General features: G+C 39.9%; 2 protein-coding genes across 10 annotated transcripts in view; one reads left to right on the top strand and one right to left on the bottom strand.

The window, feature by feature from the left end:
• Window positions 1–985, bottom strand: part of GLT8D2 (glycosyltransferase 8 domain containing 2) — a 46,995-nt gene extending 46,010 nt beyond the window's left edge. For 3 of the 4 annotated variants that reach the window (XM_027593805.2, XM_027593808.2, XM_027593809.2), the window contains exon 1: window positions 720–985. The gene's annotated coding sequence lies outside the window, so the exon portion shown is untranslated. Of the gene's footprint in view, window positions 1–347; window positions 449–719 lie in introns of those variants that run through there. The other variant, XM_027593806.2, reaches the window with a different exon arrangement.
• Window positions 986–987: 2 nt separating this feature from the next.
• HCFC2 (host cell factor C2) overlaps window positions 988–15,138 on the top strand; it is a 76,883-nt gene continuing 62,732 nt past the window's right edge. For 2 of the 6 annotated variants that reach the window (XR_003519885.2, XM_027593799.2), the window contains exons 1-4: window positions 989–1,192; window positions 2,999–3,147; window positions 4,461–4,621; window positions 14,281–14,489. Coding sequence is in view for 5 of the 6 variants with exons in the window: in XM_027593799.2 (XP_027449600.1) it covers window positions 1,030–1,192; window positions 2,999–3,147; window positions 4,461–4,621; window positions 14,281–14,489 (682 nt within the window). In the remaining variant the exon portion in view is untranslated. Of the gene's footprint in view, window positions 1,193–2,998; window positions 3,148–4,460; window positions 4,622–14,280; window positions 14,490–15,138 lie in introns of all 6 variants that reach the window. The other 4 variants (XM_027593802.2, XM_027593801.2, XM_027593798.2 and 1 more) reach the window with 3 other exon arrangements.

Genomic DNA, 15,138 nt, shown 5'->3' with positions numbered 1-15,138 from the left:
TGATTCTTTATAGGACCAGATGATAAGGCAAGCTCAGCCTTAATAGGGTTACATGACTGTGAGCAAAGGCAGTTATTGTATAGCTGTTAGAAAAAGGGGCTATGGAATCAGAAGCCCTGCGTTTGAATCCTGGTCCCAATCCGCTTCTGCTGTGTCGGTGGGAGAATTACTTTACTTCTTTGTGCCTCATTTCCCCATCCACGAAAGGGAGATAACAGTACCCACTTTACTGGATTGTTGGGAGAATCATGAGGCAATTAGGACAGCGTTTGGCAATGGAAGACCCTCAAATGTCAGCTAGTAATAAAACGGAAACCTACAGATAGTTTCCACCTGCTGAAACAAACCTTTCGCGGCTAACTGTTGCTAAACTTCTTGGCATGACACCCAACAAAACCTCAAGTGCCCGAGCAGGCTTAGCTCCGACCTTCCCTCCGGCATCCCCAGGTTCGGCCGGGGAGCCTCACTCGCGGCCGCTCGCTCGCGCGGCCGGCGCCTCCCTCCTCCCGCATTCGCGGGCATCCTCGACGCCTGGGCGCCCTGGGCGCGCGCGTCACCCGCCGGCCGAGGACGACTTCCCTCTCTCCTCCCCGCGCTCCCGGCACTTCGAACCTCTACGCGAGCTTTTCTCCCCGTTGCCCTGTAACTGTTCAAAGGGTCTGACTCGCCCTCACATCCTAGATGCTCAATTAAAGTGGCCATAAAGGAAAACGTTGTACCTTCTCCCGCAAATACAAAACGGGGGGCCCTGGGTGGGGAGGGGAGACTTGGTTGGTAGGAATGTCTTTACACCCCAAGGCCCGTTGTCCAGGGTGCCAGGCCCCGACGTTATGCCGGGGGCTGAGGGCGGGGCTCCCTTCCGAGGACCCCTAGGCTCTCCGCTGGCCTCCAGCCTCTCCCGGGACGCCCGCGGTCACGTGACCCTCCACCCCCGGCGCACAGCTGGAGGCGGTTCCCCGCCCTCCCCCGGGAGCGGCGGCGCTGGAGCGGGCGCGGTGCATTGTGGGCAGAGGGGCGGGGGTTGGGAAGATGGCGGCTCCCAGCCTCCTCAACTGGAGGCGGGTTTCCTCCTTCACGGGGCCGGTACCCCGCGCCCGGCACGGACACCGGGCCGTGGCCATCCGGGAGCTGATGATCATCTTTGGAGGGGGCAACGAGGGCATCGCGGACGAGCTGCACGTCTACAACACGGGTAGGCGCGGCAGCGGCTCTACGGCCCCGCCTGTGGGAGCCGCGGAGGGGGAGGGGAGGCGAGGCGGCGGCCGAGGCCCTGACAGCTGTCACCGCCGGGTCACTGCCTCTTCGGGCGGGCAGCTGGGAGTGTGGCTCGGCCGGGCTGCCGGGGTTCCGCAATATCTTTGGTGGCAGCTCCGTTTCCCCAGGGCCCGCGGGGCGCGCCGGCCCTCAGGCAGGCGCTCCCGGACCCTCCTCCCCAGCCCTGCGGGCGGACGTAGGCAAGAGAGAGACCATTTCCACCCGCCAGGGCCTCTTCCCGAAGTCTTTCCCACTCCGGGGGTCCGAGATCCCTCCCCTGTCAAAAACCAAAAACAGCTCCAAACCCAAGCTGCTCCGGGCCATTCTCGTCTTTGCCTGCGGTCTTTCCTTAGGAGGAAACGAATCGGGGCGGGGTGGGGGGGAGGGCTGAGGGGTGGTGAGGAGGGAAAATGAAAGGCCTGGTACTTTCACCCCAAATACAACCCCGTATCTGGCAGGTGGCAGTCAAGATATTTACCCCACTGGTAACCCTCTTAACTGGCGGGGAAGTGGTTCGTTGGTGAGACCGGCGCTTGTCTCTGCAAAGTTGGGTGTGTGTGCTGAAGCTGGGCTGTGCAGCGCTCTCGGAAAGAGGACTGTCAGCTTGAGGCACCGCTACAAATCACAAGTGCCCCTGGCTGGGGAGGCCCTGCCTTTGCCTCGGGATAGAAAGGAGGGTGGAATTTCATTTTCCCCAACTTGTAAATGCGCCGGCTATCAAGAGGAAGCGGTTTCCTTGGTGTAAAGCTAATTAGTGAATTTTGGGTCTGTGTCATGATCAATGACTTTGACCAAATAACTTATCATAGTGTTCATTTTAAGGTTAATAAAATAGTGGCGTAGGAGAAATTTCGTTTTTTCATCCTCTCCTCTTGGCACTCTAATTATATAGTTTGAAAGTTACTTGACAATTTGGTATAGTGTAAAAATCCTGGCTTTAGAATAAGTTAGACCTAGTTTGAATTTTGCTCTGCCAGTTGCCCAGGGTCAGCGCTGAAGTTACCTAACTAAAATTCAGATTTTCACTTGTAAAATAGAGATGATGATATTCAACAAGTAGGGTTTTGGTAAGAATTAAATTAGACAGATCAGGATTTTTCAACAGGTATTGCCACTTTGAACCAGAGAATTATTTGTTGTAAGAGCAGGCACTGTATTCTGTACTTCTGAAACAAATAACGCAACATATTTTAAGAAAAAAGAAAAAGAAGAAGATAACAGGAGAGGAAGAAAAGGGGAGTATGTCAGAGGGGGAGACGAACCATGAGAGATGATGGACTCTGAAAAACAAACTGAGGGTTCTAGAGGGGAGGGGGGTAGGGGGATGGGTTAGCCTGGTGATGGGTATTGAGGAGGGCACATTCTGCATGGAGCACTGGGTGTTATGAACAAACAATGAATCATGGAACACTGCACCAAAAACTAATGATGTAATATATGGTGATTAACATAACAATAAAAAAATTAAAAAAAAAAAGAGCAGGCACTGTATATTGTAAGGTGTTTGGCAGCATCTCTAGTCTCTACCCACTAGTTGCCAGTAGCATCTCTCCCCTCCCTCCAGTTAGACAACTACACATTTTTAGTTTGCTCCTGGGAGCAAAGTCATCTCCAATTGCTCCAGCGGGCAAAGTCATCTCCAATCTCCAATAACCACGGATACACGTGGTAAATATAAAGTAAATACTCATAGTTTGTGATAACTGTTTATTATAATTGGTTTTAATTTTATTTTGGCAACTAGTTACAAATCAGTGGTTCCTACCTGCTGTTAGAGGAGACATCCCTCCAGGTTGCGCTGCCCATGGATTTGTCTGTGATGGTACCAGAATACTAGTATTTGGGGGAATGGTTGAATATGGAAGATACAGCAATGAGTTATATGAGTTGCAAGTAAGTATATTTCAAATTTATCTCAATCTGCAGCTTTAATAATGATATTACTCCTAATTCTTTGAAAGATTGCAAAATATTTCATTACATATTTAAAATAGTATGAGCTTCACATTTTATAGCTTCAAGGAAAATGTTTCCCCTTCACTAAAAAGCCAGAGTTTCTAATGTAAGTCTTTTTTCAATACCCAGTGTAACAGTTGTAACATTAAGATATCTGTTACTTAGCATCAGTTATATATGTTACATGTTTAGGTTTTTGTATCTTAGTTCTTCAATTTTAGCAGCAACAGAAGCATCTGAGGGCTTATGAAAACACAGATTGCTGGGCCCTGCCCCCAGAGTTTCTGAATCAGTATTGTCTGGTGTGGGGCCTCACCCCTGGCATTCCTTCCAAGTTCCCATGTGCTGATGCTGGTCCCCAGACCACACTTTGCAAACCTCTGCCTTTGTTATAGAGATTGTTACCCTCACACTAATAAACACAACCCCCCCCCCGGCAATACATACAAAAAGAGTGTACAGTTTCATATGTCCTTTGTAAATTTGATTCTGTTAAACCACACTCAGAGCCCTCTCTTACAGCCCTTAAATGACTTTTATTTCTGAACTGTGCATATGTTCACAGGGTTGTTATCATGAGGACATCTCCTAATTGACAGGTATAGGTGAATTATACCTATTCATAAACAAATAGTTTTAGATAAATAGAGCATCCATAGCCAGAGCATAAGTTTTGGAGTTTGGTTTGTTAAATGATCTTTATTTATGCTTATTTAAAGGTTGAAATACAAACTATCTATGGATTACCTAATTTCAGAAAGTAAGAATATATAAATTTCATTTAATCTTAAAGCTATGTATATATAGTTTTTCATTTGGAAAATATTTTTGAATTACTGGTGTTTATTATTATGAGCTTTGGTTGCTGTTGAGGAAAGCTGTGAATATGCAAGACTAGACTGACTTTCTTTCTTTCCTTTTTTTGGGTGGGGACAGAGGGGCAGAGGGAGAGGAAGAGAGAATCTTGAGCAGGCTCCACACTGGGCCCTCATGCCCCTGAGCTGAAATCAAGAGTTGGACTCTTAACCGACTGAGCCACCCAGGTGCCCCAGGAAGACTAGACTGAATTTCTGTTACAATGTTTATTTTAGTTCCAGAAATTACCTGTTTACTTGTCATTTGTCCCTAGAATAGCTTATTGGAACCTTCTGATTGGATTTCGATTATAATGTATTGGTACAATGTTATACTATGGACAATATAGGAATGCTTTCTTGATATTGTCTGACTGTATTTATGCTCTTTTTTAGGCAAGTCGTTGGTTATGGAAAAAAGTGAAACCCCACCCCCCTTCTTCCGGTTTACCTCCTTGTCCTCGGCTTGGACATAGCTTCTCTTTATATGGTAACAAATGCTATTTGTTTGGTGGTCTGGCAAATGAAAGTGAAGATTCAAACAATAATGTTCCCAGGTATGCTGATTCTTTTTTGGACCAAATGTTTATTTTATGACTTAGATTAAGAACATTTAATTTCTACCATTTTCAGTTATTAAAAGGAACGAAACTTAGCCTTTTACATTTACCTAACAATGAACAAATTTGTGTGCAATTGTATTTTCCTTAGTCCCTGGAATATATGTTTTCAAAACTATGCCTTTTCTAATCAGAAATGATCTTATTAAATGATATTAATATAACTGCTTATAGCAACCTATTTGTATATATTGGGCCATAATGTATTTCACTTGTCATAAATGATAAACAAAAAGTAACAAATGGTTGTTTTCAAATTAGATGCCTCTGAGAATTTGGTGACAAAAATCTCACTATAAAATGAAGTATCCACTTTTCATACAGGAAGCTGTTACAGTGGTTCACACAAGCAAATACTTTTTGAACCAACTGTCTCCTTTTTCCAAACGGAACTAATCACTACCTCATTTTTTTTTTTTTTTTTGCATAGTGTTTTGATCACATTGTCATAGCACTCAGGATTTGGAGATTTAGAGTCCAAAAGACAGTTTTCTGATTCACTGCTTACCATGTGTGTCCTTTAGTGGAAGTAATCTAATCCTGTTTTCCTTGACTGTGAAATGGAAGTGATTAAATATCTACGTTTCAGTGTCATTCTGATGGCTAAATAAGAACGTTGGCATCATTTTCAAAGTACCTGCAGGTTGCCATCACTATAGTACTTACATTACATTGATGTTAGAGTCTTAGCTTTTTTGTCTTTTCCAAGCTTTAAAAAATGTCACATACTAAAACATCATGGTAAACTTAGAAACTGGAGAAAAGGAAAAAAATTTATCCCACCATACTAATCCAGATACTTTTACTTCTTGCACATGTCTTTTTCATTTTTACATTAAACAGGTTTTTTAGGTACAGACTTGTAAAAGTACAAGAAATTAGAAAGTATATGAAGTTCTTTGTTACAGCATCACTGTCCTCCAACACAGGCAAACACATAATTCAGTTTGATATGTATCTTTTAGAACCTTTTTCATGTAACATATATTAGTCAGCTTTTTTTTAGGTTATTGTATATAATGGGCAAGCTTCTCAAGTTTACGCTGCTTGAGGGAGCAAATAGATAGATGCAGTGCTTTTGAAAGCCTCTGGTTAAAACTAGCAGATTCATTTCTGTTCACATTCCATTTTGGTCTGCAATCCAGGACTGAGTGTTCTGCCCAGCAGGAGAGGGGAGGTGGGGAAGGTTGATCTGATCCTACACAGACATGTATTCTCTTTTATGGAATTGGGATCTTTCTTTTTGCTTTGCAACTTTGGGTGTTTACCTGTTTGTTTTTGTTGTTTGTTTTTCCTTTAACAGTGTGTCTTTGAGATCTTTTAGGGCAGTAGATAAAAATTGACCTTATTTTTTTTTTAATGGCTGAAAAGTAGTCTGAATTATGCAAATTACTTAATCATTCCCCTACTGGTAGACATTTAAATATTTCCACTTTTTTGCTATTACAGTCTTTGCACATGTATAACTATTTTGTTTCTGTTGTTTTTGTTTTTTTAGAGAAAGTGCGAGTGAGAGTTGGGGGGGGTTGGGCAGAGAGAGAGGGAGAGAGAATCATCAGCAGGCTCCATGCATAGCGTGGAGCTGGTCACAGGGCTTGATCTGATGATCCTGAGATCATGACCTGAGCCGAAATCAAAAGTCACATGCTTAAAGACTGAGCAACCCAGGCGCCCCAATTTTTGTAGGATTCATACTTGTAAATGGAATCGGTGGGAGGGAGGTCAAGGGTATTTACATTCAAGTTTGTTAGATATTCCTGAATCAACTTCCAAAGAGACAACCATTTTATATTCCTAATAACAGTGTACAGGACTACCTACACCCTTAACAATATTGAATTGTCTCACTCTTCTTAGTTTTTGCCAAACTAATAGGTGAAATGCATTTCATGAATTTATTTTGATTTTTTAAAAACTGGTAATGAGGGGTGCCTGGGTGGCTCCAATGGTTAAGCGTCTGCCTTTGGCTCAGGTCATGATCCCAGGTTCCTGGGATCAAACCCCGCATTAGGCTCCCTGCTCAGCGGGGAGCCTACTTCTCCCTCTTCTTCTACTGCTCCCCCTATTTGTTCTCTCTCACTCTCTCTGTCAAATAAATAAATAAAATGTTAAAAAAAAAAAACTGGTAATGACTGGGGCATATGGGTGGCTCAGGTAGTTGTGTCCGACTCTTGATTTTGGCTCCGGTCATGATCTCAGGGTCATGAGATCCAGCCCCATGTTGGGCTGCAGGCTCAGCGCAGAGTCTGCTTGTCCTCTCCTACCCCCTCTACTCCTCCCCACCCGTGTGCATGTGCACTCTTGTTCTCTATCTAATATAAATAAATAAATAAAATCTTTTAAAAGAAACTGGCAATGAGCTTGATTAACTATGCTTATTGGACATTTGCAATTCCTTTTCTGAAATTGTTCATATCTTTTTCATTTTTCCTTTTTAAATAATTATAGTATAAATTATATACCATAAAATTCATCCTTTTTATACATACAATTCAATGATTTTAGTCAATTTACTGTGTTGTGTATCCATCACCATTATTCATATTTTTCCAAGTCTTTTGTTTGTCTTTTTTAAAAGGGTTTTCATTTTTGTTTTACCTGGTTTGACAATATTTTTCTTTTATTGCTTTCTGCTTAGGAAGATTCTTCTACCCCACAACTATCTCGTACATTCACAGCTTTATGTTTAAAATATTATGTGTTTAAAATATTAATAGATTTAGGGCGCCTGGGTGGCTCAGTTGGTTGGGCGACTGCCTTCGGCTCAGGTCATGATCCTGGAGTCCTGGGATCGAGTCCCACATCGGGCTCCCTGCTCAGCAGGGGGTCTGCCTCTCCCTCTGACCCTCTTCCCTCTCATGCTCTCTGTCTCTCATTCTCTCTCTCACAAATAAATAAATAAAATCTTTAAAAAAAAAAATAAAAAAATAAAATAAAATAAAATATTAATAGATTTAGAATATATTTTTGTGACTAGTATGAGGATTTTTACTTTTCCTAATGGATTTCCAATTCTCCACCACCATTTATTAAATAAGCCATTTTTTTCCTCACTGATTTGAAGTCCCATCTCTATCATATCTTAAGCCTCATATAAATGAGTCTTTTTCTAGGCTTTCAGGACCAGGGGTTATGAACTACACTCTGTGGGACAAATTTGGCCTGCTAGCTACCTGTCTTTGTTAATAAAGTTTTATTGAAACACAGCCATGCCCATTCATTTATATGTTGTCTCTGGCTGCTTTCATATTAAAAGAGCAAAGTTGAGGGGTGCCTGGGTGGCTCAGTCAGTTAAGTGGCTGCCTTTGGCTCAGGTCATGATCCCAGGGTCCTGGGATCAAGGCCCACGTTGGGCTACCTGCTCCATGGGCAGCCTGCTTCTCCCTCTCCACCACTTGTGCTCTCTCATGCTCTCTTTCTCTCTCAAATAAATAAATAAATAAAATCTTAAAAAAAAAAAAAGAAAGGAGCAAAGTTGAGTAGTTGTGACAGAACTTAGAGCTTCCATAGCCTAAAATATTTACTGTCTAGCTTTTTACAGAAAATGTTTGTCAACTCTTGTTCAAGACTCTATTCTGTTTCATTAATATATTTACCTTTCTATCATTAATTGTGATGTTTGCTATAGGTTTCTAGTATTTGCTTTATCAGATTAAGGAAGTTTTTAAAAATTTCTAGTTTGCTGATTAGTTTTTTTCTCTCTTTTTAACCAAAAATGGATGTTCATATTCATTTCAGACATAGAAATGAATTGTTTCTTTGCTTTTACCCATTAATTGTGTGAATTATATTATTAGGTTCTGAAATATAAGCCATCTTTTTATTTGTAGTTAAGCCCCAGTTTGTTGCATTACAGTGTTCTTTTCATACTTTGCCGAATTAATTTTGCTAACATTTATTTATATTATCTATAGTCACTAGTGATTTTTCCTCTGTTGACTTTATTTGGGGTAGTGGGGTCCTATTCTAATCTGATTTGAGTATCAGGATTCTGTTATTCCTGGGAACATAATCAGGGCTGTGTTCTGAGGTTATGGGAAGCTTTCCATCTTTTATTATGCTTAAATAACATAATTTTTGAATAGTAGAAATTTCCCATAGTTGTCTGAGATTGGTATAATTTAGGAAGATGATCTTTGCCTACCTTTTCAATATCTCTTATAGTTATGGATCTATTTATATTTTCTACTTTCTCTTGAATCATTTGGTAATTTATGTTTTCCTTGAACAATCACCCATTTCATTTAGATTTTTACATTTTTTGATAAAAATTATAATACAATTCTCTGTATATCTTTAGAATCTCTGTATCTGTAGTCACATCTCTTTTCTCATTTATAAATGTGTATGTTGTCTTTAATCAGACTTGTGAGTGGTTTGGTGGTTTCAAAGAACCATTTTTTAGTTTTATTGATTTATTTTTGTTTTTCACTTGTTTTCTTTATTCCATTTCTTTAAATTTTTCCTTTTTTCTCCTATCAAGTACTAACCAGGCCTGACTCTGCTTAGCTTCTGAGATCAGACGAGATCAGGCACATTCAGGGTGGTATGGCCGTAGACTAATTTTTTCCTTTTTTCTAACTTCTTTTAAACTTTTAATAGTTTTGGTACCTTTTCTAACTTTTTTGTAACTTCTAGTAATTTGAATGCCTATTAGTTCATTTGTTTTCAGTGTTATTTTCTAATAAATGCTACACATTTTCCTCTGATTATGGCTTTGGCCATAGGTTTTGGTAAATAGTGCTCTTATTATCATTATTTTTTATTTTCTCTTTAACCCAAAAATAATTTGGCATAAATTTGTAAAAATTTCCAAATGGAAAGTTTTGTTATTGTTGCTAATATGTAGCTTTATTATATTGTGTTAAAAAATATGTGGTCTATGGGGTTTCTCCTTTTTGGAGATTGTCTTTGTGGTGTATGTCAATCCATTTTTGTGATTATTCCATAGGTGTTCATAAAGATTGTAAGTTCTTCGTTGTTTGGGTACAAGGTTCTTTTATTAAATCACTGTTTTAAACTATTATTTGAAGCTTTTTTATTTTGTGAGTCTAGATCATATCAACTTCTGAATGACATGTTAAAATCTTCCAGTGTGATTGTGAATTTATTGTTTCTTGTATATCTACTTTTCAATCCATGTGTATTATTTTGTTGTAGACTTATCTTTTGTAAATAGGACTAACAGTTGACCAGTATGAACTGGTATAGCTTACTGGTTGGCCTCCATTCTGATCTGTGTAAGTCTATGCCACATCAGTTGTCAAATAGTTTTGATATTATCATTGCTGTTAATTGCTTATAGCTGGTTTCAGGGTTTTTTAAATTTTTTTTATTTTTAGATTTTATTTATTAGAGAGAGAATGAGTGGGGGGAGGGTCAGTGGGAGAAGCAGACTCCTTGTGGAGCAGGGAGCTGGATGTGGGACTTGATCCCAGGTCCCTGAGATCATGACCTGAGCTGAAGGCAGACACTTAACGAACTGAGCCACTCAGGCACCCTGGTTTCAGGGTTCTTTTTTTTTAATTTAATTTTATTATGTTATGTTAGTCACCATACAATACATCATTAGTTTTTGATGTGGTGATTCACGATTCATTGTTTTCGTATAACACCCAGTGCTCCATGCAGAACGTGCCCTCCTTAATACCCATCACCGGGCTAACCCATCCCCCCACCCCCTCCCCTCTAGAACCCTCAGTTTGTTTCTCAGAGTCCAGAGTCTCTCATGGTTCATCTCTCCCTCCGATTCCCCCCCCCTTCATTTTTCCCTTCCTTCTAGTGTCCTCCATGCTGTTCCTTATGTTCCACAAATAAATGAAACCGTATGATAATTGACTTTCTCTGTTTCACTTATTTCACTTAGCATACTCTCCTCCAGTCCCATCCATGTTGATGTAAAAGTTGGATATTCATCCTTTCTGATGGCTGAGTAATATTCCATTGTATATATGGACCACATCTTCTTTATCCATTCATCTGTTGAAGGGCATCTCGGCTCTTTCCACAGGTTGGCTATTGGCGGACATTGCTGCTATGAACATTGGGGTGCATATGGCCCTTCTTTTCACTACATCTGTGTCTTTGGGGTAAATAGCCAGGAGTGCAATTGCTGGGTCATAAGATAGCTCTATATTTAATTTTTTGAGGCACCTCCACACTGTTTTCTAAAGTGGCTGTACCAACTTGCATTCCCACCAACAGTGTAAGAGGGTTCCCCTTTCTCCACAACCTCTCCAACATTTGTTGTTTCTTGTCCTGTCAATGTTTGCCATTCTAACTGGTATGAGGTGGTATCTCATTGTGGTTTTGATTTGAATTTCCCTGATGGCTAGTGATGATGAACATTTTTTCATGTGTCTGTTAGCCATTTGTCTTCTTCAGAGAAGTGTCTATTCATGTCTTCTGCCCATTTTTTGACTTGATTATTTGGTTTTTGGGTGTTGAGTTTGAGAAGTTCTTTATAGATCTTGGATACCAGCCCTTTATCTGTAGTGTCATTTGCAAATATCTTTTCCCATTCTGTGGGTTGCCTCTTTGTTGTGTTGACTGTTTCCTTTGCTGTGTAGAAGCTTTGTATCTTGATGAAGTCCCAAAAGTTCATTTTTGCTTTTGTTTCACTAGCTTTTGGAGATGTATTGAAAGAAGTTGCTGTGGCTGATGTCAAAGAGGTTATTGCCTATGTTCTCCTCCAGGATTTTGATGGATTCCTGTCTCACATTGAGGTCTTTCATCCATTTTGAGTTTATCTTTATGTATGGTGTTAGAGAATGGTCCAGTTTCATTCTTCTGCATGTGGCTGTCCCATTTTGCCAGCACCATTTATTGAAGAGACTGTCTTTCTTCCAATGCATATTTTTTCCTGCTTTGTCAAAGATTATTTGACCATAGAGTTGAAGGTCCATATCTGGGCACTCTATCCTGTTCCACTGGTCTATGTCTGTTTTTGTGCCAGTACCATGCTGTCTTGGTGATCACTGCTTTGTAATATAGCTTGAAATCAGGCAACATGATGCCCCCAACTTTGTTCTTTTATTTTCTTTTTTTTTTTTAATTTTTATTTATTTATTTGACAGAGAGAGACAGCAAGAGAGGGAACACGAGCAGGGGGAGTGGGAGAGGGAGAAGCAAGCTTCCCACTGAGCAGGGAGCCCGATGCAGGGCTCGATCCCAGGACCCTGGGACCATGACCTGAGCCGAAGGCAGACGCTTAATGACTGAGCCACCCAGGCGCTCCTTATTTTCTTTTTCTTACAGACTTCCTGCCCCCAAGAGACTTTGTCCCCTAATAGAGAAGTTTTTTCCTACCTTTGTATTTTATGTTTTCCATTTATTCTGCTTGTTGTTGCTTCTCCACCCCCAGCCCCCTGCCTTTGCTAGATTTTTAAAAATCATAGCAAGGTTGAACATTTGTGTATATATGTGTATGTGTGTTTGTTTATCTGTGTCTCTGTGTGTGTACATACACATTTATACAATTTTTATTTCTCATTCTGTGAACTGTCAGTTTATATCCTTTTATTTGTATCTATTGTGTGGTTATAATCTTGATCTTGTAGGAAAATTTTACATTAAGAAAATTTTATCTTTTTCTGTGTTGTGTACCAAATTTCTTTTCATAGTTTATCTTTCTTTTGACATTGTTTTGTAGTGTTTTTTTCCCCTAACCATCTTATTAACTGCTTTCAATAGACTATGCTTTGCTTATTTTTCCTTTTCCTTACTTTTTCTTGATTTACTGTTTTTTTCTTTCCTTCTAAAGATTTGAAAGTTACACATGCTAATTCTGTGCTTGCCTTAGTTGCTCAGAAATTATTACATACATGTAAACTGAAAGGATCTTGTCATCTTTGAGAATAGATTACTGTCTTTACCTTCCTTTGCTTTTCCCGTATTTTCCATGTATTCTTGAATCCTATTCCAGATTATAATAATGCTAATAAGTTAGTTTTTCGGTCAGTCTTTCTTAGTGATTATTTAGATCTCACAACCATAGTTATAAAGGTCAATTTAGGGGCACCTGGGTGGTTCAGTCAGTTAAGCGTCTGCCTTCGGCTCAGGTCATGATCCCGGGGTCCTGGGAGTGAGCCCCGCATCAGCCTGCTTCTCCTTCTCCCTCTGCCCGCCACTCCCCCTGCTTGTGTGTTCTCTCTCTCTGTCAAATAAATGAATTTTTAAAAATCTTAAAAAATAAACATCAGTTTAAGTATATTATAAATTACTGGTTTCTTTGTACTACCATTTCTCTTATTCAGTGTATTTTTCCTGTATTTCTTACTTTTCTGGAATAACATCTAGAATTGTTTTTTCCCAAAACAATTTTATGGCTAAACTTTGAAGTTTTTTTGTTTTTTTTTTTAAGATTTATTTATTTGGTGGGGGAGGGGCAGAGGGAGAGAGAGTCTCAAGCAGGCTCTGTGCTGAGCACAGAGGCCAATGCAGACCCAATCCCACGACCCTGAGATCATAACCTGAGCTGAAATCAGGAATCGGATGCTTAACCAACTGTGCCACCCAGGAGCCCCTAAACTTTGAAGTTTTATATGTCCTAAAGTGTTTTAATTTTGCTCTCATATTTGAATAATAATTTGATAGGAAATATATTCCTATAAAAGTCATTTTGCTCAAAGCATTGAAAACATCATGTCACAGATGAAAAGTTTAATACCAGTTTGTAGAGTTTAAAAAAAAAAAAAGCTATGTAGGGCACTGCTATCACATTATAGAGTGAAAGTTTTAAAAGAAAAAAAGTTGGAAAGCAACATTTGTAATATGTCTCATTTATACATATGTGGATCTTCATAGAGGTCAGAAAGGGTATTTACCAATTATTGCCAATAGTGATTGTCCTGATTATCTAGTACCATGTAATAAACTCCTCCAAAAGTTAGCAATGCAAAATAACAACCATTTATTATGTTCAGGAATTCTCTGCATCAGGAATTCAGACAGGACACAGCAGTGATGGCTAGGCCCTGAGATGGGAAGGCTTGAATGGCCGCTCCCATATCTCGTGCCTCCACTGGGATGACTGAAGGATGGACTGAACTGGGGCTGTCCTCCTACATGCCTGTATGTGCTGCTCCACATGGGGGTTTTGTGGACTTATATGGTGCTTCAGGATTCCAAAACAAGTGTTCTGTACTGAAGCTGCATTAGCCTTCTGTGACCAAGCCTCGGAAGTCACTCAGTGTCATTTCACCATACTCTAGTTGAAGCAGTCACGGGCTTACCCAGAATTGCGAGTGGGGACCAACATGTAGATCCTACGTCCTGATGGGAAGAGTGTCAGAATTTGCAGCTATGTTTTGAAACAATCACAGTTGTTGTGGACAAAAGTGTTGGTTAAATGATGGCAGGAATTTTTTAAAAATCTCTTCTGTTCATTACTGATCCCCAGAAGAGTACTTGATACACAGTAGTAGTTGATAATTACATGTTAAAAGAATGAGTAATGGGGTTTTTGCTCTCCTAATGCTTTTTGGTAGTAAATGAATTTTTCACAATAAGCATAGATTATCTTTATAAATAGAAACAAAAATCAAATAAAAGGTATATGTTATATTAATGTTTTCATTTATTTCATGATATCCTAGATATTTGAATGATTTCTATGAGTTGGAACTACAGCATGGTTCTGGTGTTGTGGGTTGGAGCATTCCAATGACTAAAGGAATTGTGCCTTCTCCAAGAGAATCCCACACGGCTGTCATATATTGCAAAAAAGATTCTGGAAGTCCTAAAATGTATGTCTTTGGTGGAATGTGTGGTGCTCGCTTGGATGATCTATGGCAGCTTGATTTAGGTAAGCTTACTTGATTCGGGCTCAGGAATTGGTTATGATTGATAAAGGCAAATGTAAAAATCGCTTTTGAAAAATATTTTTGGCTACAGCATTTATTGAGTTACAGTTAGATTTATAGAAGGCACTTGTAGCCAGCTCTGGGACAGCCAAGATGTGATGCAAATGGTGGCTGATCAATGAAGTTAAACAGATGAATGTTTGATTTATGATAGTAACTTTCCTGTGCTCCTTATAAATAGGGTCGCCATATGTCGTGGTTTGCCTGAGAGGGCCCTGATTTATGCTTATTGTCCTGTGTAATTATCAGTAGTACCAGTTATCACTCTGTAAAGTGTCCCACTTGGGGATGATCAAATTTATATGGTTACTTTGTCCACAGGAAATGTAGCATTAGTAACGTTATTGCTGGTCAGTGAAAAAACCATGGCTAGCTCTTTTTAAGGGGATCCTAGGAGTGAGTGAATGGAGGGTAGGTGTGCCTTTTTCACTTTTGACTATCTTCTACACAATGTCTTCTTACTTAAAATGTTAAAACCCCTAATCTGGTTTTAATCCAAAATTGGTGGCACCCTAAATACACTTCTCCATTACAAATGCTAACATTCAAGTATAAATAGATTACTGTAATTGGCTATTTATGTCAGCTGGA

This window comes from Zalophus californianus, chromosome 9 (assembly GCF_009762305.2).
Source record: "Zalophus californianus isolate mZalCal1 chromosome 9, mZalCal1.pri.v2, whole genome shotgun sequence".
NCBI lineage: Eukaryota > Metazoa > Chordata > Mammalia > Carnivora > Otariidae > Zalophus > Zalophus californianus.
This window is presented reverse-complemented; position numbering and strand designations above follow the sequence as displayed.